Below are 21,378 nucleotides of genomic sequence, written 5' to 3' on the forward strand. Positions count from 1 at the left end.
AAAACAGAATGAAAATGCTGAGCAAACAAAACCCCCATGTCTTATAAACTGCTTTGGAAATCTGAAAGGGGTGACACTTCTTAGCAGACAGCAGAGCTTTCAAAAAATGTTTATCAGGGAAACATTTAAATAGCAAAGATCAACAGAGAGAAACCCAAGGATTTTAAGAAAGATAGGATTCTTGCTTTCTGGGAAGCCTTGGGAAAAGAAGAGAAGAGAAGAGCTTATAAAGTAAGAAGAAAGCACTTGGCATGGGTTCAAACGTGTATCAGCTGGAGTACAGTTTTAAGATGCCAAGGAACAATATTGAAATTAATTTAAAAACCCCAAAACAAACACCTGAGGAAAATTATTTGGAGCAAATTATCAGAAATCACACATACTGACAGCTGGTGCTTCATCCTCTTTACCTTTGTGATGGTTTAAAGGCAGAGCCTGAAACTGTCACAACCCTGAACACCAGAAAATGAAAGGATGCAACAGGTCATCTTTCAGCTTCACAACATGTGACATGGTGAGCTGCACATTAAAACTTTCTGATGCAAAACACCATCCAGTGGATTGCATCGTTCCCAGGCAGTGAAGGGACAATGAGTGAAATGGGTACAGCACTTTGACTGTGTTTGGTTCAGAAGCTATCAAAAGAGTGTCACGTTGCTCACTGCAGTCAGGTGACAATTTAATCCAATAGAGAGTGGACATTTGGAAGACCAAAGCAGTTTGGACAGAGGAGATACTGCAACTAGACTAGGGACCATTAGTCTTTACAAGGTTGAACCTAATTATATACCAAATAATCAGGAAAAAAAGAAAAATCTCTTCTTAATCCATCCCAGCTGTCTGGAAGCAGAAAGGAAATGAAGGGAGTATTCCCCTCTACAAGTATTACACACATGGAGGATGTGCCCTTGTCTGGGCCTTTCTGTGGGTAGCTGACCAGTTAAAAGAATATCTTTTTCGTACTTAGGAACATTCAAGAACAGGGGAAAAACAGCTCTCATCCTGCTTCTGATCTGATGTGAAGCATTTCATGCTTGCATTTTTCCCCTTGAACATTAAGAAGTGTGTTTAGCTCCTTATTCTGGAGTTTCCTACTGCCTGATGTTCAAAGATTGGCAGGAAACAAGGGGAAGGACCCAAAACAAGTCCGACTGGTTCACTCTCGTTTTCCAGGATGAAGCACTGGCGATAAGTAAACTATCGTTCACCTGATACAATCTTGCAACTCATGGTGATAGGCTGGAAGGATTTTCCTGGTGACTCTGCAGGGCTTGGACTCTGACCTTGAGGCACTATTTTACAGCTAGCTGCAATGGGTTGAAAAGCTGAATTTCCATGGGAGCCAAAGGCAACTTTCTGTGTGGCTAACTTGGTGGGAGTCCGTTCTATCGAAGATGGCAGGGAATAAAACGTGGCATGTCTTTCGCTTTCAGCATTCCCAGGGAATCCTGATTAAAACAGGGAAAAGAAGAGAAATAGTTCTTAGGCTGAGACATCTGATTCCTTACTGTGCTTCTTCAAACAAAGCTCAAGTATGACAAACATTCTTGAAGGAAGGAATTAAAAGCAACTGGTGGTCACTGCTGAGCAGCGACACAGCGAGGTAGGGGGGTTTCTCCTGCACAAGCCTCTTGGGTTTGTCTCTCAACAGAAGAATAAAATTCTACCACACACAGGCTATTAGCTGTGGCAGGGGATCAGCCACTTCCACGTTTTCTTGGAATAACCCTTCCATTGACCGAAAGCTGATGGTGGTTTCAAGCGTCCTTGGTCAGTGCTCCACAGGGCTAAGGCTGAAGCTCCTTCACAGAGGAATGTTTTGAGCACAAGAAGACTGCCTGCTGCCTTTTGACCCAAGTTAAGGAATCCACCTTATCTGATGTGAAAAGTGATAAATTAACCTGCAGCTGATGAGAGCACCCACTGTCTGTCCATGTGAGAAAGAGGCAGGGTCACTTCCTTCCTGTTAGCTGCTCACCTAAAGGTGCTGCCTGTGCTCCTGTGAATATAAAAAGGCTGTGCATTTAAAATTTGGTTGTTTCTACTCTTTTGGCCAGAAGAAAACTCCTCATACAGTGGACATTCTTCTCACAGAGGCAGACCACTACCAGAAAGTGTACTACACAAGACACCAGCTTAAAGCCATTCCTTGAACACAGGAGTGTCAGGATAAATCAAGAAAGGCCTCAGCCCATGTTGCATGCAACTGTATTTCACAATACAGAGTTGCTGTTTCCACCAAGTCTCTCACACCAAAACATGCAAACCGTAAAACTCACCCTTGTTTCACAGTTAACCAGTTAACCAAGGTCTATCATGTAAGTCTTGACATTGAGTATTTCAGCAAATAAAGCTCAATGCTAACAGAGGCACGGCACACTCCTATTCCACACACACTAAAAATCCTAACAGTGTGCACAGGGGGCTAGCACTGGCATCTTTCAGGCAATTCCAATGATCCAAAAGCATCAAATCCTGCCCCATTGCAACAGGTACTGCATTTCCTCGTCTGACAGGAGAAAGCAAGAATGAGACGACAACGTGCACAAGTGCCATCCCTCAGACAAACCCACACTGTGTCTTTTTCACCCTCTGTCTTCAACAACACATTTAGTTGGTTTTGTTCTACCACAGCCAGCTCACGTTAGGCACCAAGGTATGCAACTGAACCTACCACTAGACCAATTCCTTAAATGTTTACAGTTTCCAAAATGTTCAGAAATCTTAAAAACCCTCTGAAAAAGAGCCTGGTTACAGTAAAACCATAAGTGTAATTCAACAACCTTTTTTCCAACTGCATTTTGTTATATAAAGCTCTATATTCACTAGGTAATGCAAAACAGAGCTTGCTCAACAAACTCCAGATTAAAAAAGGAAAAACACATTAAAAAGCCAGCCAGCCAAACCCAAATAAACCATAACATTACATCAATTACATTTCAGAGTGCATTGAAGAAATGATCGACTGGGGTGAGCAAGGAGCAGGCAGCACTGGCAGCCTTTAAGGCACAAGAGCAATTAGGAGGAAGTATCCAGAAAAGCAGAAGTTCCCAGAATGGGAACTTCACTGGCTCCCATTTGCTTTACCTTTTTCCACAGAAGCATCTGGGCTAGAGTCCCTCAGCTGTTTAACTGGTGAAGAAGCTTTGACTGGTGCTGGGATGCTCAGTGGCAGTGGTAAAGATGTAGGAACATCAGAAAGCTCAGATTCTGAAGACTGGGAGAAGAGATACTCCTCGCCAAGGGAATGCCTGTGTAGCTCCACATCCACTACCTTCCAGAAACACAAGAAATGTCAACATTAATATTTGGTAGCTAGGTAAGGCTATAAAAAGTGAAAACAGCTATGCTTTCTCTTTTTATTTTAGTATCTAGAAACCTCTGCCCTTTCCTTCCCCCACCTCTGCATAACATTTCCATTAATTTTGGGAACACCTCCCAGATGTCCAGCTAAGATGAAAATCTGGCAGCATTTAACCCCACAGTAATACAGCCCTTCTCTCAGTCTGTGGGGAAATCCAAGTAGTGAACACTTGAAGGACTACAGAGCTCAGCTCTGAGCACTAAGAAAGGACTGCATAGCCCCTTAGGGACAGGCACAAAACTGCAGCTTGCCTTTTCTGTCTGTTTTGATAGGGCTTTGAAGAACACACCACATTATCTACTCTTCAAAAGTGTTCTTTCATCACAGTAGACATCTCGCATTAATGTTTTCTCCACAGACTGAATAGCTGAAGTAATGCAATTTCATCCTTAAAAGTTTCCATTCACTACAATACAAGGGGAACATAATACCAAAAAACCCAACTTTAGGGATATAGCAAACCATCATTTTCCATGAAGATACTGAATTGTGACAAACACAGAAACTTCCAAGTACTTAATACATTACAAAATCTCAGCAGGTTAGTTGGTTGATCTCTCTAACTTTAGCTCTTTATGTATGAGACTGCAGCACACCAGAATGCAAATCAAGGCATGGGATACCAGAAGCTACACAAAGAAATAAGTTAAGTTCTTTATGAAGGAGGAGTTGGAAACACTCTCCCTTGAACAAGAAAGGGGAAAAAAATCAGTGCTGTCATGAATAGTGACAAGGTGTCATAACTATTTCATTTAACGAGAGAGCAAAATCTACATTCCAGAAATTGTGAAATCAAATGGGTCTGAGTTTGCTTAGTCCTGTCTTTTTCTTTTTGAACATCCTTAAGGGAATCAAAGTACACCATCCATCCCATGACCTGCTGACTCACCGTTTCTGCGCCGAGGGTCTGCAGGCCTGTGTAGGTCCTGTCCAACTGGGCAAAAGAATACAGTACATTTATATTAACCAAGGCAAAGTGACATATCATCTGGAATTTACAATACAATTTCTTTGAACAGAGTTGAAACTATCAAAGTTGAGCAGCAGTACTTCCAATCTTTTTTTGAGGTCAGAGGGTCCGAACTCTGTGTGCTCTGTTATGAACACTCTCTTCTGCAAACAAAAAGCCAACCATGACCCGAAGCCCATACTAAAGTGCAAAGGAGAAAAAAAGTGAAGGAAATTAGATTGCTGGGGAAATACTATTGTAGCCTAAGGGAAGCCTTTGAGGAATGTCCATTTTCATTCCTGATGTCAATATAAGGAAACAATAATGAGAAAAAACACAAGAGTGATTTGAACTGACTGGCACAAAAGCTATGTTGACACAACAATTTTTTATTAAATAACTGTTCATACTGAGTACCAGATGATAAAGAGGCAGCAAATCCCAGAGGTGTCTATTAAGACACCCATAGAGAGAAGCTGGGTTTGACAGGCTCACAGTGCCCCAGAGCTCAAGGGCAGACAGGCTGCCAGCCATGGAAGAGAGCTCAGCTCACTCACAACATCCCACAGCAGCCACAAGCTCAGTATGTGAACCGAAAAGATTTGAGTTCCTGTGTGCCACAGATTGGTTCAGCTTTCTGCAGGCTGGGCTTCTTTTGCTGCACAATATCCATCCTACTGTTACCCATTTCTCCCCAAGTTATATTTCTCCAAATAACTTTTACTCATCATCTGCTTTAAAATGTCACTGAATTCCAGGGGAACATTTCCAACCTCCTCTACCGTCTCCGTCTGCGGCTGCAGTGAGGTGTCTACATTAGCACAAAATCCATTAACACAGGCAGAGTTTAAATAAAACTAATCAGGCTGCTCAAAACAATGAGAAACTAAACCAGCTCAAGACTTAATTCCACTAACATTAGAGACACTAATTAAAAGGAAAACAAGAGCAACAGCCTAATTTTCCAAGACCACTGCACACTATAGAACCTACTGGGTGTTGCTGTACATGTGAATGAGTTGACAAAGAAAGCTCCCTTCAAAAGGAACAAGGAACAACTGGGGAGTCACAGCCCCTCCCTGCCCACCCTTAACCAGAGATAATCTCTGCCCGTGCCTATGCAAGTGCTGCAGAAACAGAACACATACAACAATGAGTCTACCAACAGCCCTGTGGCAGCATGTCTAAGTACAGGCAGTGAGAGTACAGTAAAGATCTCAAACTATAGAGAAACAACAAGTAATGCCTTGCTGCTCTGAGAAGAATCAGTTCCAGCCTCTGAAAGGCTGGGTTCCTTGGCTACCACATCAACTTCAATATAGCCAAGTTAAGAGGCTTTCCTGGATCTTTGCTAATTCTCCAGCTCAACTATTCACATGCAAATACCCTGCAGGACAGACACACAACAGAGAGGTGCAAGCATACACACAAGCGAACAGTTCTAGACTATGCAGAACAACTTATTTAATTGCCTTTCTCCCACATGCCTTGTTGAAATACCTTCAAATTGTGTATGATATCAATCCTCTTGTTCTGGCTATCCTTGAAGTGTATCTGGACTCTCACAGGAAATTCTCCCCAGCCTCTCCTGGTCAGGTGAAATGGAGGTTCTCTGGAAACAAATGGTGATTCACATTTTGGATGCAGAAGTGGTAAAGCTTTCACCTACCTCTTTCTCAGAAAGCCAAAGGCTGCTTTTCTAGCTGACAGCTAAAGCTATCTTCGGGCCTGCTATTCACCACAGAGAGAATACAATCACAGAAACAAGAATTTTATGGCTTTGGACAGCTGAAAACATACTTTTATTTTGCACAAGGGGACAGGGAAGATAATGGTAAAACACTGTTGGAGAAGAGGACAAGGGAAACAAGCATCTTAAAAAAAACCCACAAAAGGCTCTGTAATGCCACATGGAAAATAGTAATTAAAAAAAAAAACCCAAGTGAGCTCCTAGGACACAGCTATGAAGTGAGTTTTCAACACAACACTTCACAATCCCCCTTGGCTGTTCTCTACCTTGTATCAAAGAAGACACACACTTCATGTAACACCAAGAGAACAAATGCACAGACAACAAGGAAACACTAACTCAACCACTACCATTCTCCAAGATGAAAGAGAAGGGCTTTTAACCTCTATAATTAGACTCTAACATGCACCCTTACTTTGCTTGTATTTTAGCTTTTTGTTACTGTAAATCTCAAAGGTAGTTTCAAAATGAAACAAAATGCAAGAGGTTGGCAGGCTATTTTTGGTCTGGATTATGAATGTTCACTATGATAACTAGGACTGTGCACCAAAAAACCAACTAACCAGATGGAATTAAAACAGAAGACAAATGGTACTAGCATCAGATAGTGGGAACTGAGAAAGGGACAAAAAGGCAGCAGTCAAGTGTAATTTAGAATGCTTCACAAGAAATACAAAGGAGTTTGCTTTTGTCCTGCTCAGGGTTGCCTTCTCAGAAGCATTACTGAGCCATACCAACAGTTCTCACAGAGTTGCCTTTCAGCAGTTTAATTTTGCCAGAATTAAGCTGCCATTCTGCACTTCAGCAGTCTCCACACCCTCCCTCCCAGGATGCTGCAGAGAACTGTTTCTTTGGGAAGACACAAAGTATTTTGAAGGTGTCCTCCCACCCTCTTGTCCAAAGGAGCAAGAACAAGAGATTGACAGGGCATTTCCCTGCAGCAATCAACAGAGAACTGACTCCACTCATGTCATTAGGGTCACAGCTTTGAGTACAGGTTTGGGAGAAGAGAGAGAAGCTGCTCTGTTTCTCTAGCACCAGCACCACCATGTTTCACAGGAAATTCTTTAAAGCATACAGCAAATGCCACTGATCTCACTACAGTGGAGCAATACTTGAGAGAGGAATATGATTTCTTGCCCAAATGCATATGTATCATTAAAATGATGGGCAAGACAGTTTTCTAAGCCTCCTCTTTCTTTCCACACCAGAATGAACAGGAGGTAGGAGACACCTCTATTGGCAACAGAAATCTAACCTGCAAAGCAGACAGTGTACAGGAAACGCACAAACTCACATGAATAACACAAAATGCAACAACTGAAAGCTTTTTCTCAGTAGGAAAGTAAAAGAAAAAAAAACCATAACAAAACACAACACAAAACTGTCTGGCACATTTGCTACATGAAAACTCCTTTATTTTTACTGTTATTTTGAAGTAAGTCAAACCAAGTTAGAGGCTGAAGAAAGACACAGAATACTAAACCAGAAAAGGAACTTTCTAAGAAACTTGGCTCTGTAAGCCTGGCAAGCATGAAGACTGGAATAGTGACTGGAGTCATTCCTTATTACCTCACTTCTACCAGGTCGTTAGGTTTGTAACTGGGATGGAGGAAGAACCAGACTTTCTTGACAAAATGATTTATGCTGGGTTCTCTCCGAGAGCCTCGGACATACACCATCCATTTATGGGTCGACTGATCATTTTCTTCTCTCTTGTCTGGGGGAATGTACCTGGCAAAGAAATTACAAGTAAAAATAAAACCAAAACAAAACAGAAGATAAAAATCTCAAATAGATAAATACCAAAAAAAAAAAAACCAAACAAAAAAACAGTACTTCAGGAAAGCTCTGGCAAAAACTGTGGGGATGGCAAAATGCCTGTGTGAACCTTGCCCCCTGTACAGTTCTGCTTGTTATTCCTTACTCCCAACAGTTTATCCAAAAAGAAGTAAGGGTCCCATGCTCTATTCTATGCTTCTAATACATCTCTACTTTACTGCACATAGGCCATATGAAATTTTGTCCATTTAAATATTTGGCTCTTAATTAGGAAGACTTCACTATAACATTCTACCTCTGTTAAATAACTTTCCCAACCTATTCTGAGACATCAGGAAGCAAAACTGCACCAGAATACAACGTCAGCGACTCTGCTACCACAAATACCAAAAATAACAGTTCTTCATATACATTTCAAAGAAACTTCATAATCAATACTTGGTTCTGGGTCCAGGCTTAGGCAGATTTTTCAAGATGCAGTTCTAACAACATAAGTCTCATCAGCAAAGACTGACATCGGTGGTATATACTGGAGAACTGAAATCTGGACTTGTTCATCATTTCCTAAATGAATGGCCTTCTTCAGGGATTTACTCAAAGTTCCAAACTTACATATATTTATCTGCCTTAAATTCTGGGGGAGGGGGAAAAACATTATAAATTGTTTTTAAAAGTCCATATTGTCCCTGTGGACACACTGAATGAGTCATTAGGACAACTTGCTTTTCCAAATTTCCATGGAAAAACCTGGAGAATTCTAACTAGTCAGGAAAGGCTGAAAAACCTCCCCTAGAGAGAAACAGATCTTAAAATCTCCATATACACAAACAAATAAAACAACTACTGAAATACCAGATTCTCCCACAAAACAAAACTCATGCAGACACTCAAGGAGGGCAGCCTTGGGACAGTGATAATTCAAGGACAATGCTTTGTATTGTGACAGCCTAGCAATTTTGTCTCCTGATTTTAACCTCCTACTCCATTTAAACCTGAAATAAAGGCCCCTCCCTCAGCCTCTGGATACTAACTTGGAGACATTGCCAACCACAATCGTTTTCTTCACATAGAGTCGTGAAGTTTCATCGTTCGACAGCCCGGCATTTCGTTGTCCTGGTTTTTGAGAGCTTGAAACACCTGAACTGTCCTGAGGGTAGGGGAAGAAGAAGAAGAAAAAAAAAAAGGCAAACAAAAAAAACCAAACATTCCTTTTAAACATGATTTTGTTTGGCACTAGAAAGCAAGTTGCTGTTAAAAAAAGGAAACCTGCAGAGCAAAATGGAAGACCAACAATGAATCATCCCTAAAAATACTGAAATCGCTGCCTAGGCAGGTTGAAGCGACTCAGGCACGCAACGACAACACTACCTAGCCAAGAGCACATGGCATGGCTTAACTGAGTGTACATATGCCACATACCATGGATCCGAGCCTGACCTCAGCTTGGGTTTCAAAAGCACTGCCACTGCACCATCTGAAAAAGCTCAAGCACTGCCTGACTGGCATCATGCTAAGCAGAAAAATCACCAATCAGGAAAAAAGCTAAATCTCCCAGAAGTGGCTTCTGAAAATGTAAGTCTTTCTCATTTCCAGATTCTGCTGCTTTGAGGGACTCCAGCATTGTATCATGGTGAAGAACTGAAGCTGAGCTCTAGACAAGAATTTAGCTCCAACTCAACAGGGACAGGAGTCAGCATACCACATCACTGACATCTAGATAAACCTACAAATCCACTGCAATATCTGGGCATAATAATTCTAGCCTAAGAAACCTTGTAACACAACCTCAGCTATTAAACAGTGGCCAAGACTGCTGACATATCTGACCAAGAACGCTGACATGACCACCCACAGTGCTAACACAGGCTGCGCTGTCATTTGCATGAGAATGAGAGGCTTTTCCATGACTCTGTCGGACAAAGCAGCTGTCCAGAGAATAAGGACTGCCATTCTCTTGTGAACAATGGAATTGGTGCTGCAGTTCCTGCAGATTACACCACTGAGCACTTGTCAGCACAGGGAGTGGTGAATTCACTACAGACTGCTACACCTCCTCTGTTAAGTCACAGATTCCCCAAACCGGAGCAAGGAGGCACAGAAGGCTAGGATGGCTCCTCAGCACGCCCTCAGCCACCTCTGGGTCACAGGCTGTGTTGGTCAAAGATGTACCAACATGCCACACCCAAGCAACACAACTGCTCATCAATGCCCCCAGTACAGAAACATATCATACTGGTCCAGTGGTTTATGATATAGGGGGGTCCACATCATACATCATTTATCTGCCTTCTGCTACAGACCTCAGGCAGGGCTTCAGCAAACCACATAATACCTGTTATCAAGGGCGTCATGTTACTCAGTGGAGGCAGAATTCTTGCTCTTTCTGCCACCTATTATTACATCCTGTTTAGTTGCATCATCTAGTCACAAACAATGAGATATGTCCAGCCCCAGACTGGGTTAGAGGCTGTACTCCTCTGGCAGGCCTGACAGCTAAAAGGAACTGAAAGGAAATCAAACAATTTCATCTCACCTACTAAGGCTCATTTCACCTGCAGCCAGTGAAAACCTCCCCTGTGGAGCTAACTGCAGCCCATGGGCAGCTTCAGAGTGAGCCATTAAGAGAATGGTTCCATGCCAAAAATAACCCAGAAAATAGTATGGGGGAACAATGAAAGAAGGGATTTTTAACTCAAGTATTTCTGTTTCAGTTAAGCAGTGATATTAGCATGACAGCAAGCAGCACCATCAACAGAAAGCCCACTCTGACCACATACCCAGGGCTCTACTAGCCCACACTCCCAGAGTGACCTACTCCACTGGTGCCACCACAGGCTGCTGAGGAGGCAAAACCACTCCAGGGGTTCAATCACTCCAAGCAATGCAGTCCCCATGGGTATTTAGGGCCAGGCAGCAGCATTACCTCTTAAAAACACTGCTAGGAATGACACAGGCTGCTCTTCTCTCCAGGCTCTGCCCTTCTTGACCTGACTTCCATCAGAAAGCAAACCCCTTTGCTCAAGCTCTGAAACACCTCCTTCCCCAGAAGCTAACAACCAAGGCAGCAGCAGATAGCTGTGCTGACACAAAGCTGTCACTGCTGCCTGGCTGGCCTCCCTGTTGAACAAGACTGAGTGAAGATGAGTTACCCAAGATACAGACACTTCAGTTAGCCTTACAGCAAAGCCAGGCTGAGAGAGTGGGAGCAAGCAGTTGGAGAGGATAAGAAACAGATCTTCAGCAAGGTGGGTGAAAACATGAAGAGCTCCTGGTGCCAGCACCGAGTCCGACAGAGCACACACCTCCAACAACTTGACCACCACTCGAGTTTTACTTTACCCGGCCAGTACTTCTGCTCTGTCTCTGATCCAGGCTGTTTGTCAGCCGCTCGTCTGCATCCAAGTTGCCATTGTCTTTGTCCAGGAGAAAGTCATTGTGCTGAGAGAGCGAGTCGCTCTCGGAGTGGTTGGCAGATGGAGTGTCTGAGCCCTGGTTAGCTGGAGATGACGATCTAGAAGGTGATTCCAAGAATTTCTTGATTGAAGGGTGATTAAGAATTGTCGCATCACATGACCTGGTCCCCTGCAACAAAGAGGTCAGGCAGATCTGGTCATTATTCCCCTGCAGCTCAGACGAAAACAAAGCTGCACCAGAAGAGAAAAAGTCGATGGATGAAGAAAGAGCAAATATTTAATCAGCTGCCCTCCAGGGAAAACATATGCCACACTAAGAGAAGCTTCTACAGAAACAGCACCCCACACCAAGCGTTCCTTCAAGATCCTTTGGTCTCAGAAACACACCTGGTTTCAGAAAGGAGCACTGCATCCTGCTCAAATACCTCTAATGCCCCTGTGAAAATATCACCTTCACTTCCTGTGCAGACACCTCTGGTCTTTTACCATACACAGGAAGGCCACAGCTGCTGGACTCTTTCAGGCAAGCAGGGTACAGAATGCATCAGGCTCTTTAGCTTTGATACTCACTGGCAGCCTTGTCAATGCCTGTAAGGCAAGCTACACGTATTAGCACCCTGTCTGCTCCCCAAGCTTAACAGAGGATAAAGAATAATGTCCTTAGGCATGCTTGCAAACTTTTCTCAAAATGGAGATCTTAGCGCTCATCTTAGGTCCTCTTAAACCTACAAGGTGGAGAATGGGGCAGAGGAGTACTTAAATCTCTTATTTTCCATTACTGCGACAAAGGTGCTTTTTTGCCTCCCCACTCCTGCATTTGCTTTTAACCTCATAAATAGCAACAAAAACACCCACCACCCAAAGCAAGTGTCCCTTGGCCACTTCTCCCAGCCACCAGTCCTCCCTGTCACTTTGGTCTGATGATGAATCAAGTTGGCAGAAATGCCCCTCTGCCAGCAGCAGAGCCCCAGCAGATCGACTCACTCCAGCTCCTGCAGCCACAGGCTCACACTGGAGTTGTACTGACAGCTTTTCTTGCAAGCAGCACCAGCTAAAAGAAGCTTTCTTCCTTCCTGCTTGAGCCACCCCAGTCAGCCAGGCTGGCACAGTCATTCATGGGGAGAGCACAGGTCACAAAGGAAAACAAATCAAGAAACTCATTAGGGATTTTTTGTTTCTTCAGGGTTTTTCAGTTGGTTTGGTTTAGTTTTTCCTTTGCAGGGTTATTTTTAATCCACATTAAATTCCCTGATCTAAAATTCTGCCGGTGTGGTAGAGGGCAGACACCAGTCCCACTCTGAGGGAACAGAGCTGGTCTTGAGAAGTGGTGGAAAGAAATGGAGTTAAACATTGTCCCATCTTGGACTTTGAAGCTTCATATGAGTGCCTTCCTTCCAATCGTCATGTCAAGTACATGAGCAAAGCAATCACCAACTCAATTATCTGCTTAAAAGTTAGATGAGTATATCCAATGGTGAGGGGACACACAACATCACAGGATCACAGGATGTTAGGGGCTGAAAGCAACCTCCAAAGATCAAGTCCAACCCACCTGCCAGAGCAGGACCATAGAATCTGGCACAGGTCGTACAGGAATGCATCCAGATGGGTCTTGAAAGTCTCCAGAGAAGGAGACTCCACAATCTCTCTTGTGAGCCTATTCCAGTGCTTTGTGACCCTTACAGTGAAGAAGTTCCCCCTCAAGTTGAGGTGGAACTGTCTGTGCTGTAGTTTACATCCATTGGCCCTTGTCCCATCACAGGGTGCAGGTGAGAGGAGGCTGTCCCTTCCTTCCCAACACCTAGTCCTCAGCTATTTATATGCATTTATTAGATCCCCTCTCAGTCATATGGAAGCATAAGCCTCGAAAGCCAGAAGCAGTGGGTTGACTAAGTGTTTGTGTTTATGATTTGCAAATCATCCTCCCAGAAGTTCCGAGTTAAACTACAGAGACTGCTGTTCTACCAGAAGCAGAAACAAAACAGCATTCACTGCTGAGTCAAACACATTAGCCATACATTAAAAACAGACAAGAAGGAAAACTGAAGGCAGCAACGATTTCAAAATAAAAAAAGAACTGCTTTAGCCTGCATGCAAATCAGGGCACTAAGGGAAAAAAGCAATCAAAGACACAGCTACACCAGCCATGAGCTCCTGCAAGCCACAGGAAATCTGAACAAAGCAAGGATGCTCCAGGAAGTTCTGAGAATACTTCGAAACAGTTACAAAAGTCGTTATTTTTGGCACGTGTGAAAATCAGCAAGGAAAAAAACCAAACCCTGCACGGCACAGGATGACGCTGGATAAAAGCGCTTTCACAGATCAGACCCCAGCGCGCGTTCTTCAGCTGCCTACACAAAAATCAAGGGTACAAGAGGGATCTCCAAGCCTCCCAACACTACCAAGAATTTTTTCAATACCACCAGGATTTTTTTTTTTCAAATCCAGTTGCCTAACTCAAGTTCAGTGAGGAAAAACAATCTGGACCGTTTCGGTTTAACCCACCAGAAGAACAGGAGCAGCAGCATGAGCCATTGCTTGAAGAGAAATTCTCGTGGGATTACGATAAAAGCCAGGTGTGCAGCACCCATCTACAGCTTTCAATCAGCTCAGGTCTACTAGAAATTACATCACCTCCCCAAACTGAAAAGATGGTAACTATTCACACTGGTAGTGAACTACCTGTCAATCAGAAGTCTGCATGTGTCATGAACACCCTGCAATTACCATCCCATTAAGGACAGAATGCTCCAAACTGGGGTTTAACTAATAGGGTTTGGGATTTTTGTAATCTCCTTGTGAATTTTTCATCTCTCTGCGATACCTCCTTCATTTACCGCCCACTTTACTGCAGCCATTGGTCTGTTCACCAAACCATTAACAAACTGGCTGTCAGGGTAAAGGGAAGGTGGTTTCACAGCCTTGCCTGAGTCTTGAGTAATCTTGATTTTTATCTTTCTTTTTTCTTTCCCCCTGAGAAGATCCAACATCCATCTGCTTCCTCTCTCCTCCTGTTAAATAGGAAAATATGCTCCCCACTTTTCAGAGCTTTGCAAAGACCATGCAGTGTGTTTGAAGTGAGGTGCTCTCATGCAGCAACTCATAAAAAAAAAATTTTACACAACAAAGTATTTCAGCAAACAGAACCAAAGGCTGCTGAACGACTTCTCAACTGCTCCTTGAAGACTCATCTTTGCTGAGCACCTGAGGCCCAGCTGGTGATGCACAGGTCTCCTCTCCTACTGCCACCCCAAATGCAGTCTGTATTCCACCGCTGCAGGAAAATCACATCCGAAAACCAAACAGCCAGTAAACTATACACCATCCTTGGCAAACATTCCCTCAATTCTTATTACTCACAAAGTAATTCTCACCTCTCCAGCTTTAAGGAGACCAGCAGATGCATAATAGTTAGCCACAATACAGGCACGAAGCTTATCCATCATCCTTCTTGCTTCAATCAGGCGCTAGGAAAAGAAGAGGTAGCAGACAATAATGGGTACCCACTGAAGCAACCCTCCCAGGCCCCAGTACACCGAGGTCTTTTGTATTTTTAAGAACAAAGCCTTTATACCTGATCTATAACTTCAATTTCATGTTCTTTACTCTTCATTTCGACGGCAAATTGTTCTTTTATAATGGTCTCAATCTTCTGCACAGCAACATCTCGAGCTGTAAAGGGCCGCACAGAGAATAAAAGGTATTTATATTTCTATTTTGGATGCTCTGTTTGAGAACAAAGATCACAAATCACAGAGTGAGAATCGTAGAATCAGCCAGGTTGGACTGGATGATCTTGGAGGTCTCTTCCAACCTATCACCCAGCCCTATCCAATCAACTAGACCACGGCACTAGGTGCCTCATCCAGTCTTTTCTTGAAGATCTCTAGGGACAGCGACTCCACTACCTCCCTGGGCAGCCCATTCCAATGGCAAATCACTCTCTCTGTGAAGAACTTCTTCCTAATACCCAGCCTGAACATCTCCTGGTACAACCTGAGACTTTGTCCCCTTGCTCTGTTGCTGATTGTCTGGGAGAACAGACCAACCCCCACCTGGCTACAACCTCCCTTCAGGTAGTTGTAGCAGTGATGGGATAATAAGTTCAGTGCACACACAAGGAAAGGGAAGGATCATTTTTCTGCAAAAGAAAGTTGTCTTAACAAAAACCACATGTATCTTTCAGGGATGGTTTATGGAGACAGATATTTTTTTCCTTTTTAGGTCTGAGATGACAAGTAACAGAAGATGGGAAGAACAGGACCAGTTTGTTTACTTCTGTCTCAGTAAAGCTGTAAACAGAGAAATGAAAACTCCAATGTGACACAGCCAAGTGCAGTTACCACTGCGACTGCACAGGAGTAATGCTGGAACACTGTGTACATATTTCTGCTCTCTTTGGCCCGATTCACATCCAGGAAATTTACACCACATCGTGCAGCAATAACAAGGCAAACTAATACTTCGTATGTTCAGCACTGGCATGCAGTGCAGCCTGCTCTGGAGTGCCTACAAGCCTTTATTACACGCAAATCAAAATACTACTGGTCAACCTATCACTAAATCCTCTTCCAGCACAGCAGGCAAAAAAAACTTTAGCCTTTCAGCAGGGGTTTATTGACCTTGGTGGAAAACATGTAGTCCACTGTTTCAAACTGTGCAAATACCTCACGGCAAATCAGCAGCTAGGAACTGAACTGGCATCTTACTGTGTTTTTCTAGAACACAGGAAGAACAGTTCTTTTTGCTCTGCTCCTGACACACACTTAAATATTGTCCTTCCTTTAAGTCACCTGCATTATATCAGAGGGGTTCAAGCAGCATCTATTTTCATCAAGTTCTAAGTAAGACCTTGGAAAAGCAGGAATTGTACTTCCAGAAGAAAGTCTGGAAAAGGTCCTCCAGCCTGTGACAGAAGTGCCATCACCACACAGCGAAGCAGATCACAGAAATGGCCCACATTGTTTCTACATGGAATAGGAGACACCAAGGCTTTGTTTTGAGCTTTGGAGGAAGCATGTGTTTTACTGAAAGGTACACCTCTGTTTGAAGAGGTTTCCAATATCCCAACAGAAAGAGTAAAGAAATCCAAAACAAGTCAAAACTCTGTTGGTATCTTCCAGCCCACAGGCTTAAACTTACTGTTTGATCATGCACCTACAAGAGTAAGGCAACAGATGCTTCTATATTTATCAGGCACATCCTAAACATTTATTTACAGATATACCCACACAGACGTGTGTGTATGTGTGCTGCGTGTATGTGTGTATATATATATAGTAGGACTACAAATAGTTCAAGCCTACAGTAAAACAGAACTATGGTTGAACCAGTATGAGAAATGCAGAATTAAAAAACAGAGGGAGATCATTTCCCTCCAGCCTTGAACACCATGCTTATGAAGTTCACATACACTTAAAATAAACCTAAACAGATTAAGGTATGAGATGTACAGTTCACATGGGGACAACAGCATCTCTTCCCAAGACTGATGCCATGCAACACCAGCAGTATGATAATTAAAGCACTCCAGAATTTGTGGTTATATTACAGAGGCTTTTAAGAACACATTATTTTCATATTTTGCCCAGCTTAGCATTAATCACAGTCCCCAATTAAGACTGTGTTAGTGACATTTGTATACTTAAGAAATTCTTCTATCAAAATCTGGAGGTCTTCTGACAGGAAGAAAGAATCCAGTTTGAAGCAATCACCTGGACAAAGAGTTCACTTTGCAAGGACAGTTTTCCAAACCCCTGAGACTTTGCCTGCTAATTATTAAAACCTCTGAATGGTTGCTTCAGAAGTGGATTAAAAAACACCTGTCTGCAGTCCCTGTGACACTCCACCACTGAGCATGGTGACTTCTAAGCAGTCAGGCACAGCAGGCAGCTGGGAGTGGTGCCACTCTTCTGCCACAGCCAGCTCCATGGTCAGGGCCCCTAACTACTCTGGCAGACAGGACCTGTTCAGCAACACATTCAACCCACAGTTCAGCCTCCTCAGACTTGTCCAGCTGTACACGGTCTTCCAAAACATCACCCATGAAACCAGCATATGGCCCTCTTCATCTGACAGCTATGGCATGCGTCTGTGTTCCTGGACTGTCTTCAGATCCCACAGATAGCTTCAGTTTTCTCACCTACCTGTTCGTCAGCTCCTCCTATCACAATCCTCTCACTAGCTGTGCTATGCCAAAACCCACTAGCCTACTCCCTGTCCCAGGGGCAAGAAGCTCTACTCTTATTTGCCCAGAGACAACTGCAACCTGTCCTAGGCACTCTGCCAACAGGCTGGTTCCCAAAGCAAGCATATTCAAGTGTGCCAAATACAAACCTGCTCACCCAGCTACTCTCTCCACTACACTTCTTTATCCACCTTTCCTTCAGCTGGGTAGCTGCTCCTCCTCCTCCCTTCCATCTTATACTGCTCCATTTCACTTTACCTACCTACTCATGCAAACACCTGCCATATTCCAAAAACCAGTCCACCTATCACAGGGTCATGGAACTCTTTCTTCCCCAGCCCCTCTCATGCTCTACTGTGAGCAGTATCCCACAAAATGTAAACAGACTGCCAAACATTGTGGAAGCTGACTTCAGCTGCAGAATTGATGCACAGGTTGGAGCAAATCCCAGCATTGGCTAACTCCTGGGAAGATGCACTGTCAAATACTTCAGCAAACAACAGGAATGAAAGCACAGGGGGCCCTAGAGAGGTCATGCTCTAGCTGCTACCACACACCAAAGTCTGCATGCTCAAGCCTTATTTATGTTTCACTTAGCAGGCAGCAATAGCTCCGTGTACAACAATCACATCTTCCTTTGGCTGCACAAAAGTACCACAATGTCCACTGTGTGAGCCCTCGGGACCTCCTCCAGCCCTTTCCTGACCAGTCTGCAGACAGCACGAACATCCAGAGACAGCATTTCTATTTCCACCCAGGAGATGCCGTCACTTCAGCAGCTCCTACCTGACTGTTCAGCAGCTTTGTGACGCTTGTTGGGATGTGTGATGGTGATCTCCTCGTAGTCGGGATCCTTCTCCACAATCACTCTCTTGATCCCAGACATGTTCTCTCCGCTACGCCCTGTGAGGAAAAACAAAAGCATTAACACCAGACAAAGCAACCTTCCCCAGCTCTTGTAGGTTAACCACAGCTGTAAAGCTCCAAGCCAGTCCCATTCTGTAGGTCAGGAGCTTCAAATGCCTCCTGAGCCCTGCAGCCCCACGTGTGCACAACCAGAACTGTGATGCTCTGGCAAACCACTGCCCACTGAAGTCAAAAGCCTCCTGCGTCCTGCTGCCAGCGATGTCCGTGCTGGGATGCAGAAGGCACCGGCTGTGCTCTGATGAGTGACCATGGGAGCTTTCGCTCAGCACAGCCACTTCTGTCACTCGGGACGAGGAACGCTCCGCATGGCCAAGCTGGGCGCTCCAGAGACATGGCGAGACACCGTGGCCTCACCTGCACAGGTACTTCGGCACCGACCCGCGTCCTTGCTGGGCTTCCTCACGGCGAGGTGACGGCGCGGCGCCTCCAGGGGGACGGGGCAGCTGCTCCGCACCCCTGCGCGGCCCCGCTGCAGCGGGAGCGACAGCGGCCGCCGGCGCGCCCCGCCGGGACGTCAAGTAACGCCGAGGCCGCGACCAGGACGGGAAAGGGCCGGGCCGGGCCGGTGCCGGGACGCCCCGGGGCGGGGCCGAGCCCGCGCGGCAGGGCCCACGTGCGTGCCCGGCGCCGTTCCCCTCCCCCGGCCCGCGCACACAAAGCCGCCGCCGCGGCCGCGCGCTCCTCCCCCTCCCCCCGCGCCCGCCCCGCCGCTCACCCGCGCCCCGCCGCGCGCCGCCCGGCACCGCCGCCGCCCGGCACCGGCCGTCCCCGACCGCGCCCCGGGGGGGGGGGTCAGCGCCGGCCCCCGCCGCCCCGTCCCGCCGCCACCGACAGCAGCGCCGCCGCCATGAGCGCAGGGCCGTGTGCCTGGCTGCCCGTCAGCGGCCGGGGCGGGGCCCGCGCAGGCGGACAGCGGCGAAGGGGCGGGCCGGGGCCCGAAGACAGCCCCAATAGGGGGTCCGCACCTGCCACTGCAGGCAGGTGTCACCTCGCCGGGAGGAGGCGGAGAACAGCGAGGGGCCGGGCCGGGCCGGGCGAGGGGGAGAGGGGAGAAAGGGCTCTCGGGCAAAGGCAGTGGAACCGGAGTCCCGGCCGCGCCTCTGTCCGGCAGGGTCTGCGGAGATTGTTTGGGTCGGTGGGGCAGCCATTTACCCTCGCACCAGGAAAATCCGCGTTTAGCCACACGGGAATATTTCTCGTTAGATATATTAACGGAGTAGCCTAATCCTGATTTAACTGGATGCAATAACCTTGTGAAATTGGAGGAAGACGTTTTAATACAGCAGATACTCAGTGAAAGGACGATGATGAGCCAAAGCCCACCACCCCAAGTGGTGAGGCATGGGCTGACCTAGCTGCAGGATCCAAACAGCGCAGAAGTGCACGGGAGCATCGTAGGCCCCCGCGGGTGGGATGGCAGTCGTGGCCTGCCTGTGCCTCTTGTGCACGCAGGGTTCATGAATGGGAGTTCTTGCACTGATGTCACTAACGGTAGACTTCCAACAAGCCTTATACCATATCTACTCTCCCCTCGTTTGTAGACTGTCAAATTGGCACTAAAATTACCCAAATTAGTGTAGCTGGCACCCCAGTTTGTGTCTGGTTTAGGCCAGGCTGCAATCCCTCTGTCAGGTGCAGATAATGGCATAGTGCTTTGGTCTGTGGTAGTCCCACAGCTCACACATGAGCCTCAATTAATGTCCTGCTCACACATTTCTTTACAGACTTATTTATGAGGCCACTAATTAGTAAGTGTATGCTCAATGTTGAATACTTAGTCCTTGAAGTCCTCTTTTTCTATTGATTCAGGGCCACTACCGCAACAACAGCTTTCTGACTTCAGCAAGAAACAAAAGTGAGCTATGGCAAATGGATGGAGGCTGTTCTTGTACTCAAATTTCCATCATGCTCATCAGAAAATGTATGTATATAATGTAGTTCAGTTTTATTTTCTTCCCTTTTCCTGCCTAATGGAAAGAGGAAGAGGCTGTTAAAACATTGCTGACATGTTTAAGACTTTGGATGCCTTAAGATGGGCTCCCAGCCCTCTAAAATATTTCCAGTCTGTGGATTCCCTTTCAGACCACATTAATTCTTTCAGGAAAGTAAACTTCTGCAAGCACTGAACTTGGTCATAAGTTAATTTTGGCACTAGAGCAAGAGCCACTTGGTTGCTGTAAACAAGCCTGGCCATACTTTAGAACTGCAGCAGACGCTGTTGGCTTGCCAGGTTGTACTTCATGTTAAAAGGTGTTTGAAAATCACTATGTACCTCAAAACCACAACATAGACTCTCATCTCTGTGCAGGGGTTGTTTCCAAGCTGCAGAAAGTACAGCTACTTGTTTTCTGTATCTTAAAGCTGCAGGTTAAAGAAAGAGTCATAGCAGTACCATCACATCCATTTAAGTTAAATTAAAATACAGAATGTCTGGCACCAATTCTACAAAAAGCTGCTTGCTCTTTATTTCTCTGTGAGAGGAAGAGAGCACATTTAACATCATGGCTGCTTAGGCTTTATTTTGGTGTGTCCAGAACATTCCACATCTGAATACATGACACAGGGAATAGAATTGTGATACAGACTGTATCTCAGTGGTGGGCTACAGAACAAAGCTATGAAAGCTGTATTGGACTGTGTCAATGTCTAAAAGAAATGTTTTGGGCAAGAAGGCAACACTAGGTTTACAGGAAAGGCAAGTTCTAGGTCTGAGATACAGAATGCATGTCAGGGGAAGAGAAACCAAGAGCAAGTATTCCACTAGAAAAGAAGGATGAAATCTGTAAAACCAGTACTAAACCAAATACTTGGTATCAGCTCAACTGCAGCAGCCTCCCCTCCCCCACCCCCCGCTCCCATTACAATCTGAACCATAACTCTACCATCTGCAAATGGGACCTCAAGATATCCAAGTAGCTCATTTTGGGAGAATAAACTTTCTATAGGATTCTTTCCAACCTGTATTGCTGCTAGTCACCATCACAGAATATTAGGGGCTGGAGGGGA

At 45.2% G+C, this 21,378-nt stretch overlaps 1 protein-coding gene across 8 annotated transcripts in view; it reads right to left on the reverse strand.

Annotated features, from left to right (window-relative positions):
- Window positions 1–18,835, reverse strand: part of YEATS2 (YEATS domain containing 2) — a 50,712-nt gene extending 31,877 nt beyond the window's left edge. For 6 of the 8 annotated variants that reach the window (XR_008462531.1, XR_008462530.1, XR_008462532.1 and 3 more), the window contains exons 1-11: window positions 18,727–18,835; window positions 18,232–18,348; window positions 14,833–14,930; window positions 14,633–14,725; window positions 11,185–11,427; window positions 8,877–8,992; window positions 7,636–7,797; window positions 5,814–5,925; window positions 4,254–4,298; window positions 3,088–3,274; window positions 1,209–1,448 (exon numbers count right to left, since the gene is read on the reverse strand). Coding sequence is in view for 5 of the 8 variants with exons in the window: in XM_054166886.1 (XP_054022861.1) it covers window positions 1,209–1,448; window positions 3,088–3,274; window positions 4,254–4,298; window positions 5,814–5,925; window positions 7,636–7,797; window positions 8,877–8,992; window positions 11,185–11,427; window positions 14,633–14,725; window positions 14,833–14,930; window positions 18,232–18,331 (1,396 nt within the window). In the remaining 3 variants the exon portion in view is untranslated. The remainder of the gene's footprint in view (window positions 1–1,208; window positions 1,449–3,087; window positions 3,275–4,253; window positions 4,299–5,813; window positions 5,926–7,635; window positions 7,798–8,876; window positions 8,993–11,184; window positions 11,428–14,632; window positions 14,726–14,832; window positions 14,931–18,231; window positions 18,349–18,726) is intronic. The other 2 variants (XM_054166888.1, XM_054166889.1) reach the window with 2 other exon arrangements.
- Between the last annotated feature and the right edge of the window lie 2,543 nt (window positions 18,836–21,378).

The sequence above is a fragment of the Dryobates pubescens genome, chromosome 13, assembly GCF_014839835.1.
Source record: "Dryobates pubescens isolate bDryPub1 chromosome 13, bDryPub1.pri, whole genome shotgun sequence".
NCBI lineage: Eukaryota > Metazoa > Chordata > Aves > Piciformes > Picidae > Dryobates > Dryobates pubescens.